At 35.1% G+C, this 26,229-nt stretch overlaps 1 protein-coding gene across 1 annotated transcript in view; it reads left to right on the top strand.

The window, feature by feature from the left end:
• The window catches only part of asgr1c.2 (asialoglycoprotein receptor 1c, tandem duplicate 2), a 45,178-nt gene extending 19,753 nt beyond the window's left edge, over window positions 1-25,425 (top strand). Inside the window, exons 2-8 of the mRNA XM_073860807.1 lie at window positions 21,885-21,971; window positions 22,108-22,200; window positions 22,662-22,760; window positions 23,603-23,682; window positions 23,738-23,854; window positions 23,963-24,069; window positions 24,439-25,425. Coding sequence (XP_073716908.1) covers window positions 21,885-21,971; window positions 22,108-22,200; window positions 22,662-22,760; window positions 23,603-23,682; window positions 23,738-23,854; window positions 23,963-24,069; window positions 24,439-24,580 — 725 coding nt within the window. The 3' untranslated portion in view covers window positions 24,581-25,425. The remainder of the gene's footprint in view (window positions 1-21,884; window positions 21,972-22,107; window positions 22,201-22,661; window positions 22,761-23,602; window positions 23,683-23,737; window positions 23,855-23,962; window positions 24,070-24,438) is intronic.
• The last annotated feature ends 804 nt before the right edge of the window (window positions 25,426-26,229 follow it).

Raw genomic sequence — 26,229 nt, 5'->3', positions numbered from 1 at the left:
ATCGCGTCACGTGCTCATTTGAGCTATAATAAACTAAAATACCCGCGCCTCATCCCAACAAGATATATCGTTCAGCACCTCAAAATGCGGGTTTTAAATGCATATAAACAATTACGATGAGAAATGTTTGAAAACTGTATTAAATCAGAGATCAGGGAGCTTGTCAAATATCCACTCAGAAGCTGAGGTCATTCACCAGCATAGAACTGTGCGTTCACGCGCTCCTTTATAGTCTTATCATAAACAAAAATGCACGCCAGTGGTTTCTGGAGAGAGAAATAATAAATCATTTGCAAACTTCAGTCACAGGTCTTTCCAGGACCATCAGATGCCGGCTAATCATGGCAGTGTGAATGAACAAAAAATCTAACGATTCCAGAAAAATCCAGGATGCATTTTCCGTATATTTTCTGGAATGTCTGTGTGAAAAGGGCTATAGACATTCATTGCTTCACCACAACCTCCTTGTCTGTTTCCATAGTAATTTATTGCCTCTGCTCTGTCATTGGTTGTCATCATGTTTAAATACTCTGTCTGTTCCTTGCCTGTTTATCGGTCGTTGTTTATCCTGTTTCAAGTGCCAAAATTATCTAGAGATAGTTTTACATGTCCATTTACAACCCTATGATTTGCCTTTAGAATGAAATGGTCTATTATTATCTTATTTGAAAGGGTCATGAATAATAATGTGGAGCTCTGCTGCTCTGATTGGCTGTTTCTCAGAACAGCTCCTTTAGTAGCTCTGAGTGTGTAAACAGATCTTATGTTTGAGTCTGTATCAGATTTTGAGATAAAATCAATTATTTGGAGATTGTTAATGGACGTTTCTAAGTGGTCGGTTTGTGTTTTTTCAGTATGGATCTGCAAAACGTAACTGTAACGTCAATAGTAGAACTTTAGCATTAACTAGCATGTAGCGCTAACTCAGCAGTCACAACTTTGTTTTTAGCACTGTAACAACATTTTACTTAATTTAATGTTGGGATGTACATCTGGACTGTAACGTCTCAGTCGGTATTATGTTGAGATTGGTCTGTTTTCCAGCTGTCTTTTGCATGCACAAGGTTTACATACAGTTGTGTTCAAAATTATTCAACCCCAACTGAAATTGATTGTTTTGGCCGGTTTGACATTGATTTTGATCATTCAGTCATCCTGCTTACAATTAGATCAAAGAGGCATGTGTAGGTCAGACAAATATAACATAACATTTATAATGAAATAACCACAAATGTCTTTTCTGTGCTCACATCATTATCAGTTTTATTCAACCCCCAAGTGACATTCAATCTTAGTACTTAGTACAACATCCTTTTACAGTTAAAACAGCTTTTAAACGTGAAGCAAAGCTTGACACAAGTGTCTTGCAGCGATCTACGGGTATCTTCGCCCATTCATCATGGGCAAAAGCCTCCAGTTCAGTCACATTCTTAGGCTTGCGCACTGCAACTGCTTTCTTTAAGTCCCACCAGAGGTACTCAATCGGATTTAAGTCTGGTGACTGCGATGGCCACTTCAAAATGTTCCAGCCTTTTTTCTGCAACCATGCTCTAGTGGATTTGGAGGTATGCTTGGGATCATTGTCCTGTTGAAAGGTCCAACGTCTCCCAAGCCTCAGGTTTGTGACGGACTGCAACACATTGTCATCCAATATCTCCTGGTCCAAACATAGCGTTGATCCATGGGCCCAAACAGTTCTAATTTTCCACAGAACACTATCCCAAAACTTCTGTGGTTTGTCCACATGACTTTTGGCATACTGCAGTCGACTCTTCTTATTCTTTGGAGACAGCAAGGGGGTGCGCCTGGGAGTTCTGGCATGGAGGCCTTCAGTACGCAGGGTGCGCCGTATTGTCTGAGCAGAAACTTCAGTACCCACATCTGACAAATCTTTTCTCAGTTCCTCAGCAGTCACACGGGGACTTTTTTCCACTCTACGCTTCAGATAGCGCACAGCAGTCGCAGTTAGCATCTTTTTTCTGCCATGACCAGGAAGCGTTTCAACAGTGCCCTTTGCCTTGAAAGAATTGCTTGTTTTAGGGGTTTGACATTTAATTCTTATACATTTTTTGTTTGTTCATGAAATCATTTTCACACGTTGTGATTATTTAAATATTTTGCAAGTTGGCAGTTCATATTAATACACATAACACATATTTAAAATTAATTCTTACATGAACATATCTTTCAAAAACTGAAAATTCCTCATAAGAAATAAACACAAAGTGTCTGAAAAATAACTAAAAATAAAAATGCAATCAAAATAAACTTACTACAGCAGAACAGGAATTAAAGGTCACAATCTTCCTGATCCCATTTTTCAAAATTGTGTAATGTTGCTGTAATAGCATAAGTTTATTAGTACACCGCTATTATTTTGAACACTATTTTGAACATCGAACTGTACATTGTTTTCATTTAATTATCATTGTATACCTGAGGTTTAATTGTAACACTGTTAACTAACCTCGCTGTCTAAAATTTTTTTCGATCCCAACTATCAGTTACTAGGAGTTGCTGACATGTTTCAAAATGCTGTTATGATTTAGGTAACAAGACGTTGATTAAAATAATATAAGATGACTTACACACCAAACTCAGAAAAAAAAACTTAAGATGAAGAAATTTACTGTCATGCCTCCAAAACACTCTTTGTTCAAAATCTTAACCAAAACACATCAAAACTTTTCACAAATTCACAGGAGATCTTTTGACAGTAAGAGAAAAAGACCAAAAGCCCAGATTGCTCTGCATTGTATAAATATGTAAAGTAAACTGTAAAAACTATAACTATTATCTACTCAATATTTTTGGTGAAGCATTTTTACACTTAAAAAAATTGAGTAAATTTAAAAGCTATGAAATCGATTAGATTTCAGTAATTACATTAATTTCCTATCACAAATTAAATTGAGTAGATGGAATCAAAAATATAAAAGCAAATCAATAAAAAATCCCAGTGAAGTCTACTAAAAAATTGAGTTGATATCATTAAAAATGTTACTTAGATGTAGCTGAAAATTTTGTGAATATTATTAAACTAAAATAAATTATTTTTATTTACTTAATGTTATAAATTTATTTCATACTGAATCATCAATTATCAATGATAAACAAAGCAATTTGTATACGTTATTTTATTGAAAAAGGCAAACATTGTACATGTTACAAAAACAATCAGCTGAATAAACTCTGAGAGGTCTCTCAAATTCACAGCATGCAGAATCAACACCTCTTGAACCCAGACAGGTGGACCACCAGCACCTGCAACAAAGATAAGGACGTCGAGTTGAGGACAACGGCTTACAATCCTCTTCGGGATGATATAATTTCGGGCAGATTTTATCAGGATGGCACAATTTGGGACTAAAAGCGGACACGTTACCGGAGACTGTAAGATTTATTTGATGAATGTCGTTTTGAGGATAACGGTCTATAGTTTTGTTTGCTGCTAATTTTTTGAAGGTGGAGATTTAATGAACGGTTCGAGAGCTCTAACATGTAGCATTTTCTGTTCTAGTAACGTAAATAAGTATCATATTTTTTTCCCCTCTTATCTCGTGTTTTCCTTATATTTATAGTTCATGCTTAATGTTAAAATTTCTTTTGGTTCTTTAAATGTTAGGGGCTTGAAAGAACTTGTTAAAATAAAGGCATTGTTTTTATTTTGTAAAGGGCAAAAATCTCATTGTTTGTTTTTTTACAAGAAACTCATTCCTCAGAAGCTGATGCATCGTTCTGGTTGAATCAATGGGGCAGAAAAATCCTGTTTAGCCATGGCTCTTCAAGATCCGGAGGAGTAGCGATTTGTTTTAATAACTTTCCGGGAGAAATTATCACACATCGGACGGACTCAGAAGGACATTGGTTGACAGCTGTGGTGAAAATTGAAGGTTCTTTCTTAATTCTGATTAACGTATATGGATATAACAATGATAATCATAACAAATCAATGTTAGAAGATATAACAAAGGTGATTTCTGAACTTAAAGGTCGATATCTTACAGACTCCAGATGAGTGGCTAGATAGGTGGCCAGCTAGAGTAAGAAAGCCTCAATATAATAGTTTAATTAATAACTTTATGGCAGAAAAAAATGTTAATGACATTTGGAGAAAAACGTATCCAGGAATAACAGGTTTTTCATGGATTAGACCAAATGGAAGCTGTAAATCGAGAATTGATTATTGGCTGGGTACTAACAGTATAATGACTCATGTTACAAAGATATCTATGTCAAATGCACCTTTATCAGATCACTGCTTCATAGAACTAGTATTAGAACTAGGGCTGTCAAAAAATTAATCGCGATTAATCGCATCCAAAATAAAAGTTTGTGTTTACATAACATATGTGTGTGTACTGTGTGTAAATATTATGTATATATAAAAACACACAGAATAATATATATATTTAAGAAAAAATGGTAATATTTATATATAGAATATTTATATTTCTATATTATATAAATTATATAAATGTATATACAGTATATAAATGCAAATATTTCATAAATATATACATGAATGTGTGTGTATTTATATATACATAATATTTACACACAGTAAACACACATATGTTATGTAAACACAAACTTTTATTTTGGATGCGATTAATCGCGATTAATCTTTTGACAGCCCTAATTAGAACCTACAAATAAATTAACATATAGGAAAGGCTTTTGGAAATTTAATGCCAAATTATTACAAAATGAAGAATATGGCTATAAAATTTGAGAAACAATTTCTGAAATTCAAAATGATGACTCGATTATTGGTCATAGTAACAAATTTGAATTCATTTAATTCAGAATTAGAGGAGTAAGTATTTAATTTAGTAAATTACTAGCCAAAAGAAATAAAGTGGTGGAAAGAAAATTATTACAAGAAATACATACATGCTGTAGCAACACCAATTTAACACCTGATGAAAGAAGTAAACTAATAGATTTGCAGAACAAGTTAGATCAACATTATATTGACAAAGCACAGGGAGCATTTGTGAGATCGAGAGCAAAGTGGATTGAGTCCGGTGAAAAGAACTCCTCTTACTTCTTTAATCTAGAAAAAAGCCGACAAAAAAAAATTCATCTCTAGCCTTTTGATAAATGATGAGGAAAAGCAAGACTCCAAAGTCATAGAAAATGAAGTCTACATGTTTTACTCCAAATTATATTCTTCTCAGTTTTCGAAAGTAGATTGTAGTAATCTCTTTCAAAATCTTTGTCCAATGATCCCCCAGATTGATTTATCCTTTAAAAAGATATGTGACGCTGAACTTAAGACTGAGGAACTAGATGCAGTCCTTAAAAAAATGGATTTAAATAAATCGCCAGGATCAGATGGCCGTACAGTTAACTTTTATAAGTATTTTTGGGAATATTTAAGAAACATATTATTTGAAGCGCTAAAAGAATGTATAATTAAGAAAGAATTGATGACTAGCATGAAACAGGGTGTAATTATCCTGATTCCAAAGCCAGGGAAAGACAAACGACAATTAGACAATCTAAGACCAATTACATTATTAAACACAGATTATAAATTGTTTTCAGGATCCATTGCTGCTAGACTTAAAAAAGGGATTGCAGACATAATAAGTGATACACAGTCAGGCTTTATAAAAGGAAGAGTCATTCATAATAACATCAGACTGGTTAAGGATTTATTAGATTACAGTGATCTAATTGATGATGATGGTTTTATTCTCTTCCTTGATTTTTATAAAGCCTTTGACTCGGTGGAACATGAATTTATTTTAAAAACACTTCATTATTTTGGTTTTGGTGACAAATTTATAGACACTATACATATGCTCTAGCCTGACGTTGCCATACTCAATTCTAGTCAGAATTTGAGTCTGATACCGCTCCATTGAGCTATAAGTATGAGGCGTGTCTCAACCGAAAAATGCCTCTGCACTCAATTGGATAGACCTACGACCAATCAGAGCAACCGAGTGTGTAACGTATGTTGAAATTACGTCTTTGCAGCCTGACCGAACTGGTAGTTATTTCGCTACAATGACACTAACATTGTGATTATACCGAGTTAGCGAATGTACATCAACACCTATTATGTTTACAACATTTCGTTTATATCACAACATGAAGTATTTACTAAGTCATAGAGTAAGACTATCTCTTACCATTTGTACGTTAGGTGAACTTCATCCACGACAATACCCATTACGTTTGCTTGAAAATATTGGAGCCTAGCATGTCCCTCCATTTATTCAGCAACCACGATTCCGGGCTTCCGAAAAGAAGCTGGCAACGACTGCTAATTATATCCATCTCGTCGTGCACACTGAGTTGCATCGCCGTAATAACGTTAGCCATTTCAGTTGCGACCAACTTTTGCCGAATAGGACATCAACAAATGCCCTGCTCGCGTTTCTCTGTTCCTCTTTTAAAATCAATGCTCTGTCGATATCTTTTAGTACAGACTCAATGTCAGAATCCACACATCTGAACTCTACAGCGGCAGCCATTCAACACACGCGCTCTTTGGTGACGTGGTTCATTACGTTACTGTTGATTATCTGTCCATCATCGTATAAAGCCCGCCCTGACAATTTGATTGGTTCGACCAGCATTTGTCCTAAAATAGTAGCTCCTCAACGGAGAAACCCCAGACCCATCTTCCCGTTTACAAAATCTTGTGGGCGGGGCTAAGATGGGCTGGCACCCAGGCTACATATGCTCTATTCTGATATAAATAGTTGTTTTTCCTTGGGTCACGGGACTTGCAAAAGATTTAATATTGGTAGAGGAATAAGGCAAGTTTGTGGAAGCTCGCCCTTGTTATTTATAATGGTTGCAGAAATTCTATCTATTTTTATTAAAAATAGTATATTAGAAGGATTGAATGTAAAGGGCAAACAAATAATTATAAGTCAGTTGGCTGACGATACAACTTTGTTTCTTAAAAACGAGTTCCAAATCCCCATAGCATTACATGCTATTAATATTTTTGCAAAAGCATCTGGTCTCCAATTAAACTTAAACAAATGTGAGTTATTACCCTTAAAAGATCAATCCATGCAATCATTATACAGTCTTGTTCAAAATAATAGCAGCACAATGTGACCAACCAGAACAATCAAGGCTCCCAGTATATTCTCTATTGCTACGTGGCAAACAAGTTACCAGTAGGTTCAGTAGATTCTCAGAAAACAAACAATACCCAGCATTCATGATATGCACGCTCCCAAGGCTGTGCAATTGGGCAACTAGCTGAAAGGGGTGTGTTCAAAAAAACAGCAGTGTCTACCTTTGACTGTACAAACTCAAAACTATTTTGTACAAACATTTTTTTTTCTGGGATTTAGCAATCCTGTGAATCACTAAACTAATATTTAGTTGTATGACCACAGTTTTTTAAAACTGCTTGACATCTGTGTGGCATGGAGTCAACCAACTTGTGGCACCTCTCAGCTGTTATTCCACTCCATGATTCTTTAACAACATTCCACAATTCATTCACATTTCTTGGTTTTGCTTCAGAAACAGCATTTTTGACATCACCCCACAAGTTCTCAATTGGATTAAGGTCTGGAGATTGGGCTGGCCACTCCATAACATTAATTTTGTTGGTTTGGAACCAAGACTTTGCCCGTTTACTAGTGTGTTTTGGGTCATTGTCTTGTTGAAACAACCATTTCAAGGGCATGTCCTCTTCAGCATAGGGCAACATGACCTCTTCAAGTATTTCAACATATGCAAACTGATCCATGATCCCTGGTATGCGATAAATAGGCCCAACACCATAGCCGGAGAAACATGCCCATATCATGATGCTTGCACCTCCATGCTTCACTGTCTTCACTGTGTACTGTGGCTTGAATTCAGAGTTTGGGGGTCGTCTCACAAACTGCCTGTGGCCCTTGAACCCAAAAAGAACAATTTTACTCTCATCAGTCCACAAAATGTTCCTCCTTTTCTCTTTAGGCCAGTTAATGTGTTTTTTGGCAAATTGTAACCTCTTCTGCACATGCCTTTTTTTTAACAGAGGGACTTTGCGGGGGATTCTTGAAAATAGATTAGCTTCACACAGACGTCTTCTAACTGTCACAGTACTTACAGGTAACTCCAGACTGTCTTTGATCATCCTGGAGGTGATCATTGGCTGAGCCTTTGCCATTCTGGTTATTCTTCTATCCATTTTGATGGTTGTCTTCCGTTTTCTTCCACGTCTCTCTGGTTTTGCTCTCCATTTTAAGGCATTGGAGATCATTTTAGCTGAACAGCCTATCATTTTTGCACCTCTTTATAGGTTTTCCCCTCTCCAATCAACTTTTTAATCAAAGTACGCTGTTCTTCTGAACAATGTCTAGAACGACCCAATTTTCCTCAGCTATCAAATGCATGTTCAACAAGTGTTGGCTTCATCCTTAAATAGGGGCCACCTGATTCACACCTGTTTCTTCACAAAATTGATGACCTCAGTGATTGAATGCCACACTGCTATTTTTTTGAACACACCCCTTTCAACTAATTGCCCAATTGCACAGCCTTAAGAGCGTGCATATCATGAATGCTGGGTCTTGTTTGTTTTCTGAGAATCTACTGAACCTACTGGTAACTTGTTTGCCACGTAGCAACAAAAAATATACCAAAAACCTTGATTATTCTGGTTAGTCACATTTGTACTGCTATTATTTTGAACAAGACTGTACAATATTAAGGTTAAAAAAGAAGTCAAATACTATAGGATAAAAAGATATCTGAAAAACGAAACTTTGTAGACAATGTTGCGAATTGTAAATCTCATCTGAATAGGTGGCTACAAAGAGATATTTCAATTTTTGGTAGAATATTGTTGACTAAAATGGACAGTTTATCTAGATTAATATATCCAGCTTACTCTCTTCCAGCAGCACCCCAAATAATTAAAAATATCAACAAGTTAATTTTTGATTTCATTTGGCGAAATAAATGTCATTATATATCTAAACAGGATTTAATTAAAAAATTACGAGGATGGAGGTGGTAATGCAATAGATTTTGATTGCATGAATGGTATGCTGAAAATTAGATGGTTGAAAAGCTATATACAAAATCAAAATTCATTGTGGTATTATATTCCTAATTGGATTTTTGAAAAAGTAGGTGGCATTAATTTTTTTCTAAAGTGTGATTTTGACTTTAAAGGGAAATTCCGCCTTGAAATGATCCTAGGGTTAATAACAAACGTGTACCGAGTTCGACCGTTCACTGGAGTTTGTTTTCATGCTAGTCTAACGTGACCAGTGTTATTGCTAAACGCAAATTAGCATGTTATGGTAGCCTTCGGGGCATCAGTGCATTAAAAACGAAATCGCTATGTCTATACTACTAATAATGCTCAAAATAACCCCACACTTACACTGTAGCACAATGAGGGTCTCTATATGTAAACCGAAGCATTGAGAACTTTGCAAGTGTACAGGCAGTTTATTAAAAAGAAACATTTACCGTTCACGTCTGGATCACATATCCATGCGGGCGCCATCTTGGGAAAACTAAACTCTCGCGTGAAACGTTGTTGCCCTGAACAGGTGTTGTGCTTTCACGCGAGAGTTCAGTTTTCCCAAGATGGCGCCCGCATGGATATGTGATCCAGACGTGAACGGTAAATGTTTCTTTTTAATAAACTGCCTGTACACTTGCAAAGTTCTCAATGCTTCGGTTTACATATAGAGACCCTCATTGTGCTACAGTGTAAGTGTGGGGTTATTTTGAGCATTATTAGTAGTATAGACATAGCGATTTCGTTTTTAATGCACTGATGCCCCGAAGGCTACCATAACATGCTAATTTGCGTTTAGCAATAACACTGGTCACGTTAGACTAGCATGAAAACAAACTCCAGTGAACGGTCGAACTCGGTACACGTTTGTTATAACCCTAGGATCATTTCAAGGCGGAATTTCCCTTTAAGAAACTTCCTATAAAGCTTTCAGATTTCCACCAACAGGTCCTTATGTATTGGAAGCTAATAATCAAACATAATTTCACACCACATAATACGCCTATTTGGAATAAAAGGTATATTTTAGTAAATAGAAAATCTCTGTTTATCCAAGTATGGTTTTCTAAAGGTGTCTGGGCAATTGGTCACTTTATGGATATGGAAGGAAATATGTTACAACATGTTGAATTCTGTAACAAATTTCAAATCAGTTGTACTCAAAAGTTGTTTAATCGGATTGTGAAAGCTCTTCCAGTATCATTGGTAGCTATTTTGTGAAAGGAAACTGTAGCTTTTGTGAAAAGGAACCAGAAGATTTAGATCATCTGTTCGGTGGATGTGATATCGTACAGAGGTTTTGGCTGGACCTTATACAATTACTTATGTCCAAAGGAATTCAGATAATGAATCTAACAATTAATGATATAAAATTTGGAATTTTTCACAATGATATCAATGACTTTGGCATTAACAACATCATCCTGATAAGTAAATTTTTTATACATAAATGCCGTTTTTTCAAATTACGTCCTAACATAACACATTTCTTTACCCCATGTTCTTCTACCCTTTATATATGTATTGTATAAGATACAAATGTTAGATTTATAGCAAGAAGTTATATCGTACCTATTTTGTTTGTAATTGCTTTGTAAATATAATAAAAAAAAAACTGCAACAAAGATAACTTTATTTAAACGGCTGTCCGCTGTGACTCTGGACGCTGCCACAGAGCGCCACTTAGATTAACATTAAAATAACGCTTTTGTCTCAAATCTGTAACGATTTACAAAGGCTACGAATGCATATTTTATATCTGGAAGTAAACTTTGTCTGACTAAACTCGCGCTATTTAATGCGAACGTCCGGTGCGTGTGGTGTCAGAAACTGTGAGTTGTCTACACGAGACGCAGTGCATCCCCACCGGTGTGCGAGACCCTTAACACAAAAAAGGAAAATAAAGCATAGAAATATGGAGTCAAGAGAAAATTAATATAAATGTATATAAGCGTGTGAGCTCTGTGAAGCTCTGTTGTGTTATTCTGCTTCAAATAAGTCCGGGTGGAGCGAAACTGAGGACCGGATTTCGGATCGCCTGACTATCAGCCACTACAGATTTATACGTGTTTGTCTACACAACCACATTATGCAATAATGAAAAAAAAAGCTGTTATTGTACCCAGTTTACGGTATGGCTCTGAAAGTATTCAGATAAATACACCTTAAGTTGTTTACGCAAGGACACATCAAATATTTCATTAAAAACAAGTGTAAATATGAATAAACTCAACACTTACCAGGATTTTTGAGGAGTTTTGAGGTTGTTTGTCTTCCTGCAAGAGGCGCTGTTTCTTCTGCTGCTGATTAAAAAAACCGTTGGCTTTGTGATTTTTAAATTTACATCTGATTTATTAAATTTTTTTGCCTACATTTACTCAAATAATACAATGTAATAATGTTTCACCAAAAATATTGAGTAAATCATAGTTAAAGTTATGCATGAAATTTACTATTTTTTTTGTTGATGTTAAATACCTATGTTAACTTGAAATGAGCAATTATAATAGTTTTGAAAGCTAAAATATATAAGTGTGACATTCTCAAATATATTGATTCAAATTTACAACAAATATTAAGGATATCTATTAGAAATAATCTGTTAGTTAAATACTTATTTTATTTGATGTATACAACTAAATAATATCTTTAAATTTTACACACAAATATATGTTTATTTTATAGTCATTTATTTTGGTTTGTCTAACTCAAAAAATCAACTTAGTGACATAAAGAGATTTTATTAAGTTATTTTAAAAATTTATTTTAGTGATATTTATAAAGCCACTGAATTATTTTTTTACAGTGTAGTCAGGTTACAATTCAACCTGTGTTAGTTTGTGCCCTGCTCACCCCTACATGTAAACAAACATTTTAATCAGATTGCAATGTTTAGGGTACATGTAAACTGTACTGTCATAACCTGCAATCGGATTAAATTCAGTCGGATTGACAAAATTTGTGCAGGTTTGTTTGCCTTGACAGAAATTGCACAGACACAACAAATATCATGTGCTGTAAGTAAAGTCTCAGGTCACGTTAACTCACAGGTAAGAGAAGGAATAACTGCGGTCACTGCATTTACAGAGAAGCCTTGGGTGTAAAGTGAATCATGCAGGACAACTAGTTGTCTTTGTCACATACTCACTCTTTGTCAATGTTTATGTAAACTCAATGGAGAAGTCGGCAAACTGCTTCATATCTCCCTTTACAATAGTTGCGCTACGTTATATTTCACATGTGTTTTATAGATGTCAACATGCAACGGCGAATGTGAAAAATGCGAATCATGAAAAAATGCCTCAGCGCTGTCTCCGTTGTAAAATAATGCTTTGTTGATAAAGTTACAGTCATTAAATTGACATCTTTCACTATGATTACAGGCATCCTGTTCGAATTGTACACGAGTTTGACAGTTGCTTGTTCAGTGTTCATATTATTAATTTACATATTATAACATATTATTATTTCTTGCTTATGTCAGTACAGTTATTCATGTTCGTTCATGGTGCATTAACTAATGTTACTTTCAACTTTGATTAAAAATATATATAAGTAAATGCTAAAATTAAGATTAACAATTAATGAATAACTCACAAAAAGATTCAAATGAAAATATAAATATTAATTGATATTAACTGTGATATAGCTATATGTGGTTTAACTATTAAGCCCTGAAGGGATTTATAGTCTTGATATTAAGGATTCACGATGCAGCAATACTTAAATTATAGACCTTCATGTTTATAATATCTTCATTTAAAGTTAAATTGCTGAATGGTTCTCTTTATTTCTCTATAACCCTGTATGTAATCTTGCTTAGAAAATGGTTTCTGTTCATTTTACATATCATATGAATTACTTTCACTACCCTAACTTTGTAAATTTTGTAAGCTCGTCACAATTAAGGTTGCCACACCTCCTATTAAATGGGTCATATGATTAATTATTATACAGTTACAGGTACATTTGGTGTCTATAGTCAATATTTTTTCTGCTTTATAAAAAGGTTTATTTGTAATTATTTTAATACCTTTCTTGTAATGGGTCAGAATGATGATGTCACAGGCCAAAACCATATATTTATACATAACCACTTTAATTAAAGGTGTGTGCATAAGGCTAACATGATACTTTCATAATCATGACATGATGTTTATGCACGTTTATGACAACTGTCATTAAGTGTCATTTGCTCAATTATGTATTTTTAAATACAAAGATGACATTGTTTGAGATGTCTTTGTCATGACAACTTAACATTACAACATAACTTGACAGATTAATTATCAAACTTAACAAACTACCTCGCTTTATGGGTTAACATTACATTAAACTGTCATGTGGTTGGTTATGACATTGGCTGTCATGAGGCCATTATAATTATGTCATGAATATTTTTCTGACCATATTTTACCAGGGATTAAAATGTCATTAAGTGTTAATATTCCGTCAAATATTTTTAACAGCATCATAAATATTTTTCTTCACCTCAACTACAGGGATACAAATTTAACTTGTCATTAAGTGTTAATACTCTGTCACAGTTTGTTGTATAACAGCGTCATGAATATTCATGAAGTGTTAGAGAAATAAAATCATCCAATAATAATAATAATAATAATAATAATAATAATAATAATAAAAATTAATAAAATTAATAAAATTATATTTTATTGCATTTGGAGACTGATTCACCTGAAATTAAATGAAAACAGTACAATGGTGGATTAAGCCATGCAGCGTTAGGTCCATATCACTGCAAAAACAGTTAATTACATTAAATTAATTAATTAATTAATTCAATTAATTAAATGTTTTGTTAGTTTTTTCTTCTATGTCAGAAAATTTCAGAACCCTCTGTGTGAGGAAGGACAAGTTCTGTTAGTTGTCAGTTTTTTATGTGCACATACGTAAAGTTAAATATAATCTTTTGACATGTCTGTTGCATTTTGTTAAGGTATTTATAATTATTTGACAAATTATTAACACTTAATGACAAATTTAATTTGTACCACTGGTAAAAAAAGGTCAGAAAAATATTCATGACACAATTATAATGGCCATGACAGCCAAAACCAACCACATGACAAGTTTAATGTAATGTTAACCCATAAAGCTAGGTAGTTTCTTAAGTTTGATAACTAATCTGCTATGTCAAGCTATGTTGTCTTGGTAATGTCAAGTTCTCATTAGTTATGATGTATTGGTTTATGTCAAGTTGTCATAACTAAGACATCTCAAACAACGTCATCTTTGCATTAAAAATTATAGAACTGAGCGAATGACACTTAATGACAGTTTTTTATAAACATGTATAAAATCTCGGTAACACTTTACAATAAGGTTCATTAGTTAACATTAGTTAACTACATTAATTAATGTGAACTAATAATCAACTGCACTTATACAGCATTTATTCATCTTTGTTAATGTTAATTTCAACAATAACTAATACTTTTATTAAAATTTTGTTAATGTTAGTTAAGGCACTGTGAACTAACATGAACAAGCAAATAAAGCTTTATTTATATTAACTAACGTTAACAAAGATTAATAAATACTGTAACAAATGTATTGCTCATGGTTTGTTCATGTTAGTTAATACATTAACTAATATTAACTAATGAACCTTATTGTAAAGTGTTACCAAAATCGGTATAAAGGTGTCATGTTAGTCTTATCCCACCCCTTTAAGTAAAGTGTTACCCAATATATTTTCTGTAAAAAGTGTCTAGCGGAAAATCCAGATTTCCTGTTGTCCGAAATAATCTGTGTCAATCCTGTTACTGTTAAACTCTCTTACCAGAGTAACCGTGTTAACCGTTTGTAACAGAACTGGCAGTCATACACACACATACATGACTGTCAACACTCTTCCTTCACTGAAAAAAATGATTCATTGAATTTAATCAATTTTTTTAAGGTAAGTGGTTGCAATCAATTTATTTAAGCTACATTTAAACAAAAGTTTTATATTTTATTTTACGTTATTAATCTTTTTTGTTTAAATGTAGCTTAAATAAATTGATTGCAACCGCTTACCTTAAAAAAATTCATTAAATTCAATGAATCATTTTTTTCAGTGTAGCTAAGGGGTTTGACAGAAACAGAATTTACACAAATCTGGAGAAATATATATAAATGCAGTCCATTTACCATTTATTGTGAATCTGAAAACAATTAAAATCCAACTGTACACTGAAAAAAAATGATTCATTGAATTTAATCAATTTTTTTAAGGTAAGTGGTTGCAATCAATTTATTTAAGCTACATTTAAACAAAAGTTTTATATTTTATTTTAATTAATCTTGATTGCAACCACTTACCTTAAAAAAATTGATTAAATTCAATTAATCTTTTTTTCAGTGTAAGTTAAGTTGTCAAATATTTGAAAAATGTAAAATTTTTGTCGGACTCAATTAATCTTGCATGAATGTGTAATGTCTAGTTTGCGTTTTTAGCACCCTAAAATGCCACTGTTGTGTAAACGAGCAGCCAAAACACATAAAAACACATAGAAAGGTTTGGCAGGGGGTCCATGAGGATAGATTGATACAAAACAGGGGTCAAGTATCCGGTTGAGAATTTTAAATTGCATATATTAACCTCTCAATCAGTAATCGGACTTTAGGAATGGCAAATGGTGATCAGTAATGGTTGTCAAGTCAATTCAACTTTTATTTAGAGCACAAATTTAACACAACTGTAGTTGATCCAAAAGTGCTTAAAGTGACACTTTGTAGTTTTTCAACCTTCATAACATATTTTCAAGACTCTTGTGATGGTACATCCACTTAAAATAGGTTAAATGACATGTCTACCGTAGCCTGAAGGGGTCTGTATCGCTTTTACTCGTACTTTTAAACTTGGGGTTTCGGGTAGTAACCCGAGCACAAAACAAAAAACTACAAAAATCTGCTTCACGGCATACGTCACTTTCTCCACTTCCTCAAATTCGGAGTGAGAGCCCAACTATTTATTTTCCTGATGTTTTTGCATGGCCGAAGCAGCAACTTAGAAAAAGAAACCCAAGGATTTGTCGGAGGAGACCAGAAAGAGAAAACGGAAGTGACAGAATAAAAAGTAGGATGAGGATCAATTATATTGGGCCAGCTTTCACTCGCTGGCTTGAACTAAAGAAGGAGGAGGGGTTTCTGACCGATGCTGACTTGGCCCTAATGCTTTTGTACTAGTAAGTAATGTTATAATGCTTGCATATATAAGTCCTGTCTGGCGCCTGATCAATATTTTTTCCGTGAATTTTACTGGAGGCTAGTTTAGAGAGAGAGACAATATCACGTGACATTGTGGCGGCATGGTGGCATCATGGACCTAGGACACGGGCGATCCGGGTTCGATTCCCCTTTAAGGCAATATTTTGTAATATAAACTTTAACCATGTAATACATGATTTGACAGAAGTTTTAATATGATTCTGCTCAAGATACCTGTTTTGTCAGATACCTGTTGTGTCAAATAAATGTGCTGTTTCCAAAATATTACAGAAGTAAAGGGTCATTTCCAGGGACGTCACTAGGATTGGAAGACATGGGGGGCTCAGCCCACAGAGTATTTGTAACTTGTGTTTGCAAAATTTTTACACTCACATCTGAGCTACAATTATGTCAACAACCAGTCAAGAAACCAAGATGTTAACAAGTAAAACATGACAGACATATCCTCCTCTTCCATTTCTACTCTGTTAAATAAAAGTTACTGTTAGCTTTTAGACACATCAAAGCTGCATGGGGGAATTTAGGCCAGACTTTGCTCCTGATTAGTTATTCTATAAGCAATGACTTAAATGCTATCTGCAAATTGGTCACATGAAACATCCAAAATGTCCATAAACAGAGGTCAGACAGCTAAAAAGTTGGTAAGTTAAACAAATGAGAAAAAGCAGTACAAGAAATAGAAAAAAATTGGCATCACTGCATACTTTACCAGGTAAGCTATTGACCAGGGCTCTCAAGTTTTGAAGACAGGCAAGAGTGACACCCCTCCAAATACCCCCCGCCCCACCACCCCAAATATTATTTAACTATTAGGTTGTACACTACTAACCTTATTGCAATCCACTATTCCATTGTATTCCCTGTGTGTCATAAATGGGACTAATTTTCATTTGGGAATGGAGATTTTTTTACAATGAAGACTTCCTGATTCATTATTCACTGTGTAAATACACGTACACATTTCCAGTACAAACACATCATTTTACTGTTTGCATTTCTATGCTCACATAGAAACCTTAGCTAAGGATTTTTTTGACAAAATAAACTTTTAACCAGAAAATAAGATAAATGTGTGTGTTCACATAAATGTAAACATAAACCGGATTTGCTAATCTTATAGGTTAATATTATTAGTTGATAGCCACTGTGTTAATCTGGAAATTATACAGATCTAAAATTTTGAAAAGGGGACTGACCAACAAGTGATCTACCTTAATACTGAGTTGTCAAGATGCAGTATGATTTGGTTTTCAGGACAGGGTTTAGATTAAGCCAGGACAAGGCCTTAGTTATATAGGATGTTTATGTAGTTTTTACAAGCACAAAAATAGTACAGGTGTGCATCTTGAGACAAAACAACGTGACTGATGTATTTTAAGATATGTTAGTGCAAGCTACTTTTAGTTAAGAACTAAAACTCAAACAGGCATTTTAGTCTTGAACAAGACTTAAGCCCTGTTTGGGAAACAGCCCCTATGTCTATACTGTAGGTCAGGGGTCTCCAACCTTTTTATAAGCAAGGGCTACCACAATGGATAAAACTATCTGGATGGGTACTTACTACTTTCTGATATAGTTTAATCAAAACGTTTTTCTTTTACTTGTTGTTTTATTTTACTTTACTTGTTGATACGTTTTAGTATTGTTTAAAATGTTAAGATAGGTAAACCAAGCCAAGCTAATATTAAAAATACCATGTTGAACCCTCAAAAACTTACTAGGAATACACATTATACTACCATACCAAAGACAAATACACAGGTGCCTTACACTTTTTAAAAGGAAGGAGTTCCAATGGTAAAATATTAATATTTTAAATGAAATGAAACAAACATATTTAATAAGCTATAATTTAATTATATTATTAGATTTTAAAAAAGTTATTTTACTGCAAATATAAGGTGAAATGTCCATTAAAAGCTCAATTTGCACGTTTGATCCAGTTTTTCCACAAAAAAAAACTAGTTTTATAAAAGGATACACTTCACAATCACCTGGTGTTTCGCTGCATGAAATGATCTGCCTGATGCGTTCAGTACAACAACTGTACATAATGCAATGCATCACGCCAGCACATGACTTTAAAACCTGTTACGTTAATAAGCAATATACAGACGCGTGCTTTTACTGGTGACTGACCTGCTCCCTTCCTGGAGAATATTTCTGTGATTGATTTTGCAGCATCTCGCTGCGTCTGTCTCTCTCTCTCTTTCACATGTCAACCTGAGATGACTGCACGGCGGGTCAGAACAGCCGCCAGGTCAACATGGCCAGTCCGCCCTGCACACACCTTGTACTACTGATGTTCGCTCTGCTCGGCCCCCTGCGGATTGATAAACGCGCTAAATCCATGCTGCTGACTCAGATCAGGGGAGGAGACGAAACTTGACGCAGCATGCCGCCTTTCATTGGTTGTTGCGTTAAATCTTACCCAGATACAATAGTGCTATTTTCTGATTGGCTATTGTGTAGCCTATTTCTTTTTTTTGGATTGGCTGATAAGTGGCAGGCTCTAGGGGATACGCGCTTGATTCCTGCCGGTTTCCATAGTGAGAGCGGCGCGACCAGATAACTTTTGTGCGCTGCGGCCAGGGCCGCCTTAACCTAATGTGAGGCCCCGGGGCTAAGAGGTTTTGTAGGCCCCCCTTCCCCTCGATTTATGGTCTATTTTTTTTTTTTAAGTGTAATATCTAGGTAATCTACATATCAAAATGCATTAGTTTCTTTCGAGACATACAACAGTGAGTTTTCCCTCTTTGAGCCAGAAAACACCATAATATTGTTATTAACATATCACTGAGCCCACTTGAGCATAAACACAAGACACTTTATTTAACAACCACACACAGCAACATGTGGTGATAATAAAACCAAAATGTGTAAAAGTATATATGTTTATAAGCTTTATATTTATATAGTTTTTGGAATATACAAATTTGCAGAAAATTGCCACTCACTAACTAAATGCTCACCACAATTTTAAAAATATAATGGGCCCTATTTTAACGATCTGAAACGCAAGTTCGAAGCGCGAAGCGCAAGTGACTTTGTGGGCGGATCTTGGGCGCTGTTGCTATTTTCCCGGCGGAGAAATAAGTCTTGCGCCGGGCGCAAATCAATAAGGGGTTGGTCTGAAGTAGGTTTATTATTCATAGGTGTGGTTTGGGCGTAACGTCAAATAAACCAATCAGAACGCTATCCAACATTCCCTTTAAACGCAAGGGCGCAAGTTCAATGGCGGGTTGCTATTATTATGACGGATTTGACAGGCGCACGCCAGGAGCGGTTCACAGCCGAGGAGACCCACGTTCTTGTAAGAGCAGTCAAAGACAGAGAAGTTGTTTTGTATGAGGATGGGAGAAACCTGCCCAAATCAGCGTCGGTTGAACAGGCGTGAGAGGAAATAGCCGCAATTGTCTCATCAGCTGCGCCAAGCACTACAATGATGTCAGGAGACGGGGGGATCCCAAGCTTGCCAGCATAAATTGGGCACGCCGGGCACACAGAAGGACATCGCTGTGTCCACCCTCACCGCTGAAAGGGTTTGGGGGCTTTGAAATCGGACACAAGAAACGCAAGCAAGGTCCAACCCCAAAGTACACTTACAAATCAAGTTCACATACATGAAGGTTTCTTATGAAAACATTTGAATTATTATTTAGATAAAATAAACGTAATACAGCCACACAACAAACTTATGAAAATATTTTAATCGTTATTTGCATGATAATTATTTAACGCTGCCACACAAAATAAATAAAAACTATCACCACAATGCTCACCACAATGATTTCCCTTATCTCATGTATTAATATTTTTTATTGTAACAATTTATGATTTAATGATTTCCCTTATCTTATATTTTTTATTGTAACAATTTATGATTTAATGATTTCCCTTATCTTATGTATTAATATTTTTTATTGTAACAATTTTTGATTTGCAAAAATAACTGTTGCATCTGTGAAGATTAGATAAGCAATGCGCGTTGTGCACGCAATACATTATGGTGAAGCATGCGCCCTTAAAATAGCATAATGAACTACGCGCAATGCGCCACTGGCTGTCGACTAGTTTTTTTTTGGTTAGTAGCGCAATTGTTTTTTGAAACTGCAAAATAGCATAAGAGATGGTTTGCGCCGGAGCACGCCTCCTTTTTTGCGCTGAACCGCCCAGGGAGCGCAAGTTCATTCCCTAGTTTGCCGACGTGCGTCTGTGGAGGGAAAAACCCGCTGTGCGCCGGTGCAAAATACGAATGATACATGCGTCACTGACAAAGTCAATTGCGCTGGGTGCAAGATAGGGCCCAATAAGTTAAAGTTAGTTTTAAAGTGAAAATGCATTAATGATAACAAAAGATAAGTCTTTATAGACAGAATCTTGTTTTTTAATCATTTATTTATTTTGTAGGCTATTGAAGATATAGTATGCATTGTATTTAGTATTTATGCATACATAAGCATGTGAAACGACCAAGTATGAATATGCACAAGACAGACAGGGAACATACCTGTATATAAGATCTTTAGATAATGAGATTATAATGGTGCTATCAGGGGATGATCATTTGAGATGGTCTTGTCGCTCTTTACTTTCTTAGACTTGCACCTTTACCGTTGCGTCTCTTTCTCGTTTTTTTAAACCAACAGATGTGTGTACTGTGAGCTAACGTCGCGTCAAACTACATCGCTCCAGCTGCGCACGCGTCACTGATATAAATGCGATTAAACTTAAACTTTATAACAACTAACAGCATTATGTGCGGGAACGCCTTTCTTAATTTAGCGGCACAGTTTCTTGCGCACGTTTGGAGAGACTTCTGCATGCCAGAGACTCAGACAGCTGCACTGCAGGAGCACAGAGAGAGCGAACGAGCGAGCGCGCGCACGAAAGAGAGAGACCTGCACCGTAATAATGCTTATTATGAAATTTCAGAAATTACTCTTTCATTTGTTGGTGGATTATTTCCCATTTCTCTGTCACACTCAGTCTAACGTGCAGGAATGTCAAGTTGACAAAGCGCACTTAATTACATTACGCGGAATAAAAAATATGTTACGTCTAACATTTTATTTCACATTAAGTTACAACGGACCAATCAGCAGCCATGAAACATGCAATTTGAGTGATTGACAGAAAACCTGACAAGTTACAAAACAATATGACCTTTTCAGCTCATCATGAACGCAAACTTGGGAGGCCCTTGAACTTGGGAGGCCCCTGGGCTTCAGCCCAGGTAAGCCCGTGCATTAAGGCGGCCTTGGCTGCGGCATATATTAAATATATTATAAATAGTTTTTCTGCGTGAGAAATACAATGTGTGGCGGGAGTGCGTGACAAAAGACCGAAATGAGTGACTGTCACGCTCAATGCATGACACTTGAGAGCCCTGTCATTTAGGGGGGCTTAGGAACATTTTGGGGTAGCTTCAGCCCCCCTAAAATAGGCCTAACGACGTCCCTGGTCATTTCTTATCTTGAAGCTATAATTTTTCGCTATTATTTAATTTGCAATTGTCAACTTTTTAATAATTACTTGTCATGTTACTTTATATGCTAGTGATAAAATGCAAATAAGAAATATAATTTTTTGCATAAATAAAATGAATTATCTGATGTTATGCTATTCTCTATAGATGGTCCATGTGGCAGGTGGATGGGTATCCTTATGCTTCTGGGAACGGTTGGCATGGTGATTTCCATGGCAATATTATTTGTCATGTGTAAGTGGATCACGCAATATATATATCTGCTTAATATAAAACATATAGAGTCTAAAAAAATAGTAAACATCTTCAATTACTCAAAACTTGTAGTACAATTAATTAAGCATTTACAAATTGTACATTATTTTGTCAGGTGATGACCTGGTTAAGAAGGTTACTAAGGTGGAGAATTCAGTGTCCAGTCTGAATTTATATTTGAACAAATCCAGTGATCCAGTGACCAATGGTTCGTATCTTTAGATTAGTGGTCACCAATCCTGGTCCTGGAGGGCCGGTGTCTCTGCAGAGTTTAGCTCCAACCCTAATAAAACACACCTGAAGCAGCAAATTAAGGTACTTCAGGTGTGTTTGATTAGGGTTGGAGCAAAACTCTGCAGAGACACCGGCCCTCCAGGACTTGGATTGGTGACCAATGCTTTAGATCTTTCTTTTCAGAATGTTTTTAAACAATTTTGAATAAAAGATTAATTTAAAAACAATTTTTACCCAAAGACGATTTACATTATTATGAGAACAGTTAGTGATGTATTAAGATTAATTATGTTGATTAAGATCATGTGAAAGATTTAGTTTTTTTTACATTGCAAAATATAACTTAAAAAACAAGCATTTCTCTTGTTAAAAACTCAATAAGCTGTGTGAAATGCTTTATTAATAAAAAAAAAACAACTAATTTGTATTTTTAAGGAAGTCCAGAAAAGAGGTTGTCTGATATTGAAAAGTTGATGAACAATCTTGGATCCTCATTGAGTTCACTCACATCCAAACAAGATCTGAGAAGACTAGGCAAGAGTTTACTCTTTTACTTTATAATTTACAAACCAAACTAAGACATAAATGTGCTACACTGATTATAGGCCGATTTATTGATTAAAAACAACCTTGTAACAACTAATTGTTTAAGAGATGGCCACATACAGGGGCTCAGAAAGCCAAATCCTCCATTGGACTCTCAAGACTTATTGAAGACAATTGCCCACTATATAATAATATCTCTATAATCTAAGTCCAAATGCAAGTCTGACCTAATATGCACAAAATCATTATTAAAAGACACTTTATTGCACTGCAAAAATTTTCTTTAGAAATGACAGAATTACTGTCAGCTGTTTGCCAGTAACTTACTGTAGATTTATATTGATGTTATTTACTTGCAACAGTTTGTTCAAAATTAAATGAACATTAAACATTAACAAGTCTTTATCTTTACAGAATAAAACTGAAACTGAACGCAAAGCATTATGGGAACCAAAATGAAATCTGAATGAAGAAAACTAAAGGTTGGTGAGGATTTCTGGTTCCCAGAATGCTTTGTTATGGGTCTGTTATTTTATATAGTTTTATTCTGTAAATATTAAGACTTGTTAATGTTTAATGTTAATTTAACTTTGAACAAACTGTTGCAAGTAAATAACATCAATATAAAGCTACAGTAACTTACTAGCAAACAGCTGCATAACTACAGCAACATTTTTTTACAGTGTGCCTTCACGATTAATGGACAAGATGGTTAGGTCATTTCTCTGACAAATGCTGTTTACATGATACAAACATGTTCAAAAACAATAATAGATTTTGAATATTTGTTAGTAGTTTGAAAAGAGCTGATAATTCAGTTTTGTTTTCAGACGAGAAACTCATAAGCAGACTGAATGAACTGAAGGTCCAGATTAACACCAAATCATCTTCAGGTATGTGTCAGGCCGGGGTGGGAATTTAAACAGAAATGTTTGATTATTAGTTAGAAAATGAGCATGATCCAGTATGGAAGCAGCTGTTATCTGTTCTCCAGTATCACACTCAACTGGATGGAGGCGCGAGATTACTGTAAAAAACAGGGAGCATCGCTACTGAAATTCGACGGGAGCGACGAGGAATGGGTAAGAAAAACACGCACGCACGCACACACACGCACACACACACACAAACACACACACCCTTTATTGTTTTTATGTGTGTTTCTCTCTCATAGTTTTTTCTCTCTCTAGGGATTTTTGACACGTACAACCGGAACAGTCCCTCACTGGATTGGTCTGACGGATCAGACCACAGGGCAGTGGAGATGGACTGATGACACTCCTTACACGGATAAAAAGTAAGGGCATAGGTCACTAAATTGTATTCTTTTAATGTTTTCTGTTAATAAGACATTCTTTTGATAAAATCTGATTCCAGAAAAAATTTAAACGGAAAACACAGAATTTAAGATTAATAAAACAGAATTTGGGAAAAAATAATGGATTTCATAGGGCCCTACCTTTAGGATAATGTGATTAAGTGTCTCTCACATCTTATACCACGTTTGGTAAACATTGGCCTGAAGATGGCGCTATATTATAATTGTCTTTTTAAATGTGCATATATGGTTTATTATTGATGTTAGTTTTATGAACATTATAGTTTTGTTTCTGTTAATGAGATGCCAGTCTGTGTAGTAAAATATGTTTTCATGATCTATTTGCAGTCGTTGGGATGTAGGACAGCCGGATGACTGGAAAGAACACGGACTGGGAGAGGAGGGAGAAGACTGTGGCCATATAACGTTGAGGCAGACATTAAATGATGCCCACTGCTCTTCAAAATATAACTGCATTTGCAAAGTGTAAAACTAAACCTAAAGTAACTGAAATAAGGCAAGATGATCTGAGATGAGTTTTGTGCTCTCTGCATGAAAGCAAAATCCAAAGTCCTCTCAGGTTACCCTGAACCTTTGTAACTTTGATTTACTTGTTAAAGTAAAAATAAAATAATGTTTAAATAAGAATTCAGGTCAATAATTAATTCTGTGTACATGTACATGTAACCCTTGAGTGTCTGGGGTGTTTTCAATATTGAGGGTTCAGGATACACGGTTATTCAGAAACATGTTTAAAACTGTACTGTAGGTCTGTTTATTTCTCCATAACCCAATATGTAATCTTCAAGATTCATGATCGTCAAGATTCATGTTTATTTGTTTTATAGAGCACTTTCAAACACACACTCAGGGATAAATAAAACAAATGGATAAAAGAAAGTTTATAACAATAAGTCTAATAAACATATAGATCATCACATATATCAGTGGTTCCCAACCTTTTTAGCCCTATCAGTACCCCCACGGCCCTACCAGTAAGGTTCAAGTACCCCTTCAATGACACTAAACCAAAGTTTTGTTTTATAGACAAATTATTAGTAATATTAATCAATTAATTTTAAACATTAAAGTGAAAAGCACTGACTGATGAAACATGTTTATTTGTCTTGAAGTTTGAAACCAATAGAGCTTGTTAGAGCTCAGTCTGACATTATTATGATTTGCCATGCAAAGTCCATGCACATCACAAAATTAACAAAAAGGGACAAGCCCAGCAACTGGGTTGAAGTGAACCCAGAAAGTGTTTATAACCCAGCATTTTTCGGTGTAATGGATAGAATAAAAAGATTTAGATTTTAAAGGGATAATTCACCCGAAAATTCTCATACCTGTTAAATTCCCTGGGTAAGGCGACCTGACCAATCATAACACAGATATTATATTATAGATATTATTCGCCTTATTATTTATTTAGAAATGAATCCTGCTTCTGTTGATTCCGGTTAATGTGCTTAAAAAGGACTTATCGGATGAAAGTTTTTAGCATATTCATTTATGCCTTCACTGTAAAAAAATTCCGTAGAAATTGCAGCTGGGTTGCCGGTAACTTACCGTAGATTTAAATTTATGTTTTTTACTGGCAACATTTTGTTCAAAGTTAAATGAACATTAAACATTTACAAGTCTTTGTCTTTACAGAGTAAAACTAAAAAAACAGCACCAAGCAAAACATTCTGGGAAACAAAATCTGAAGCAAAAAACAGAAAAAAGGTTGATAATGATTTCTGGTTCCCAGAATGCTTTGCATGAGGCTGTTATTGTATAGTTTTATTCTGTAAAGATAAAGACTTGTTAATATTTAAAATTTATTTAACTTTGAACAAACTCTTACCAGTAAATAACATAAATTTAAATCTACGGTAAATTACCGGCAACCCAGCTGCAATAACATTGAAATTTCTACGGAATTGAAAGACGGCGCTCTGTGGTTTTCCCGCGCCCAGAGTTGAAAGAGATTCAACTTTGGGTGAAAAGCTCCACTCGTCAATGTCAGTTCTCACACGGCCGTCCAATCACAATGGAGGAGGGGCGGGACAAGTATCACACCAACCAACCGGTTTACAGCTCAAGTATCAACGCTACCAAAGCGCTCAGCTGAAGAAAGCTGTCAATCAGCTG

Source organism: Misgurnus anguillicaudatus, chromosome 22, assembly GCF_027580225.2.
Source record: "Misgurnus anguillicaudatus chromosome 22, ASM2758022v2, whole genome shotgun sequence".
NCBI classification, from domain to species: Eukaryota; Metazoa; Chordata; class Actinopteri; order Cypriniformes; family Cobitidae; genus Misgurnus; species Misgurnus anguillicaudatus.
Note: the sequence above shows the minus strand (reverse complement) of the source record. Positions and strands in the feature narration are given on the sequence as shown.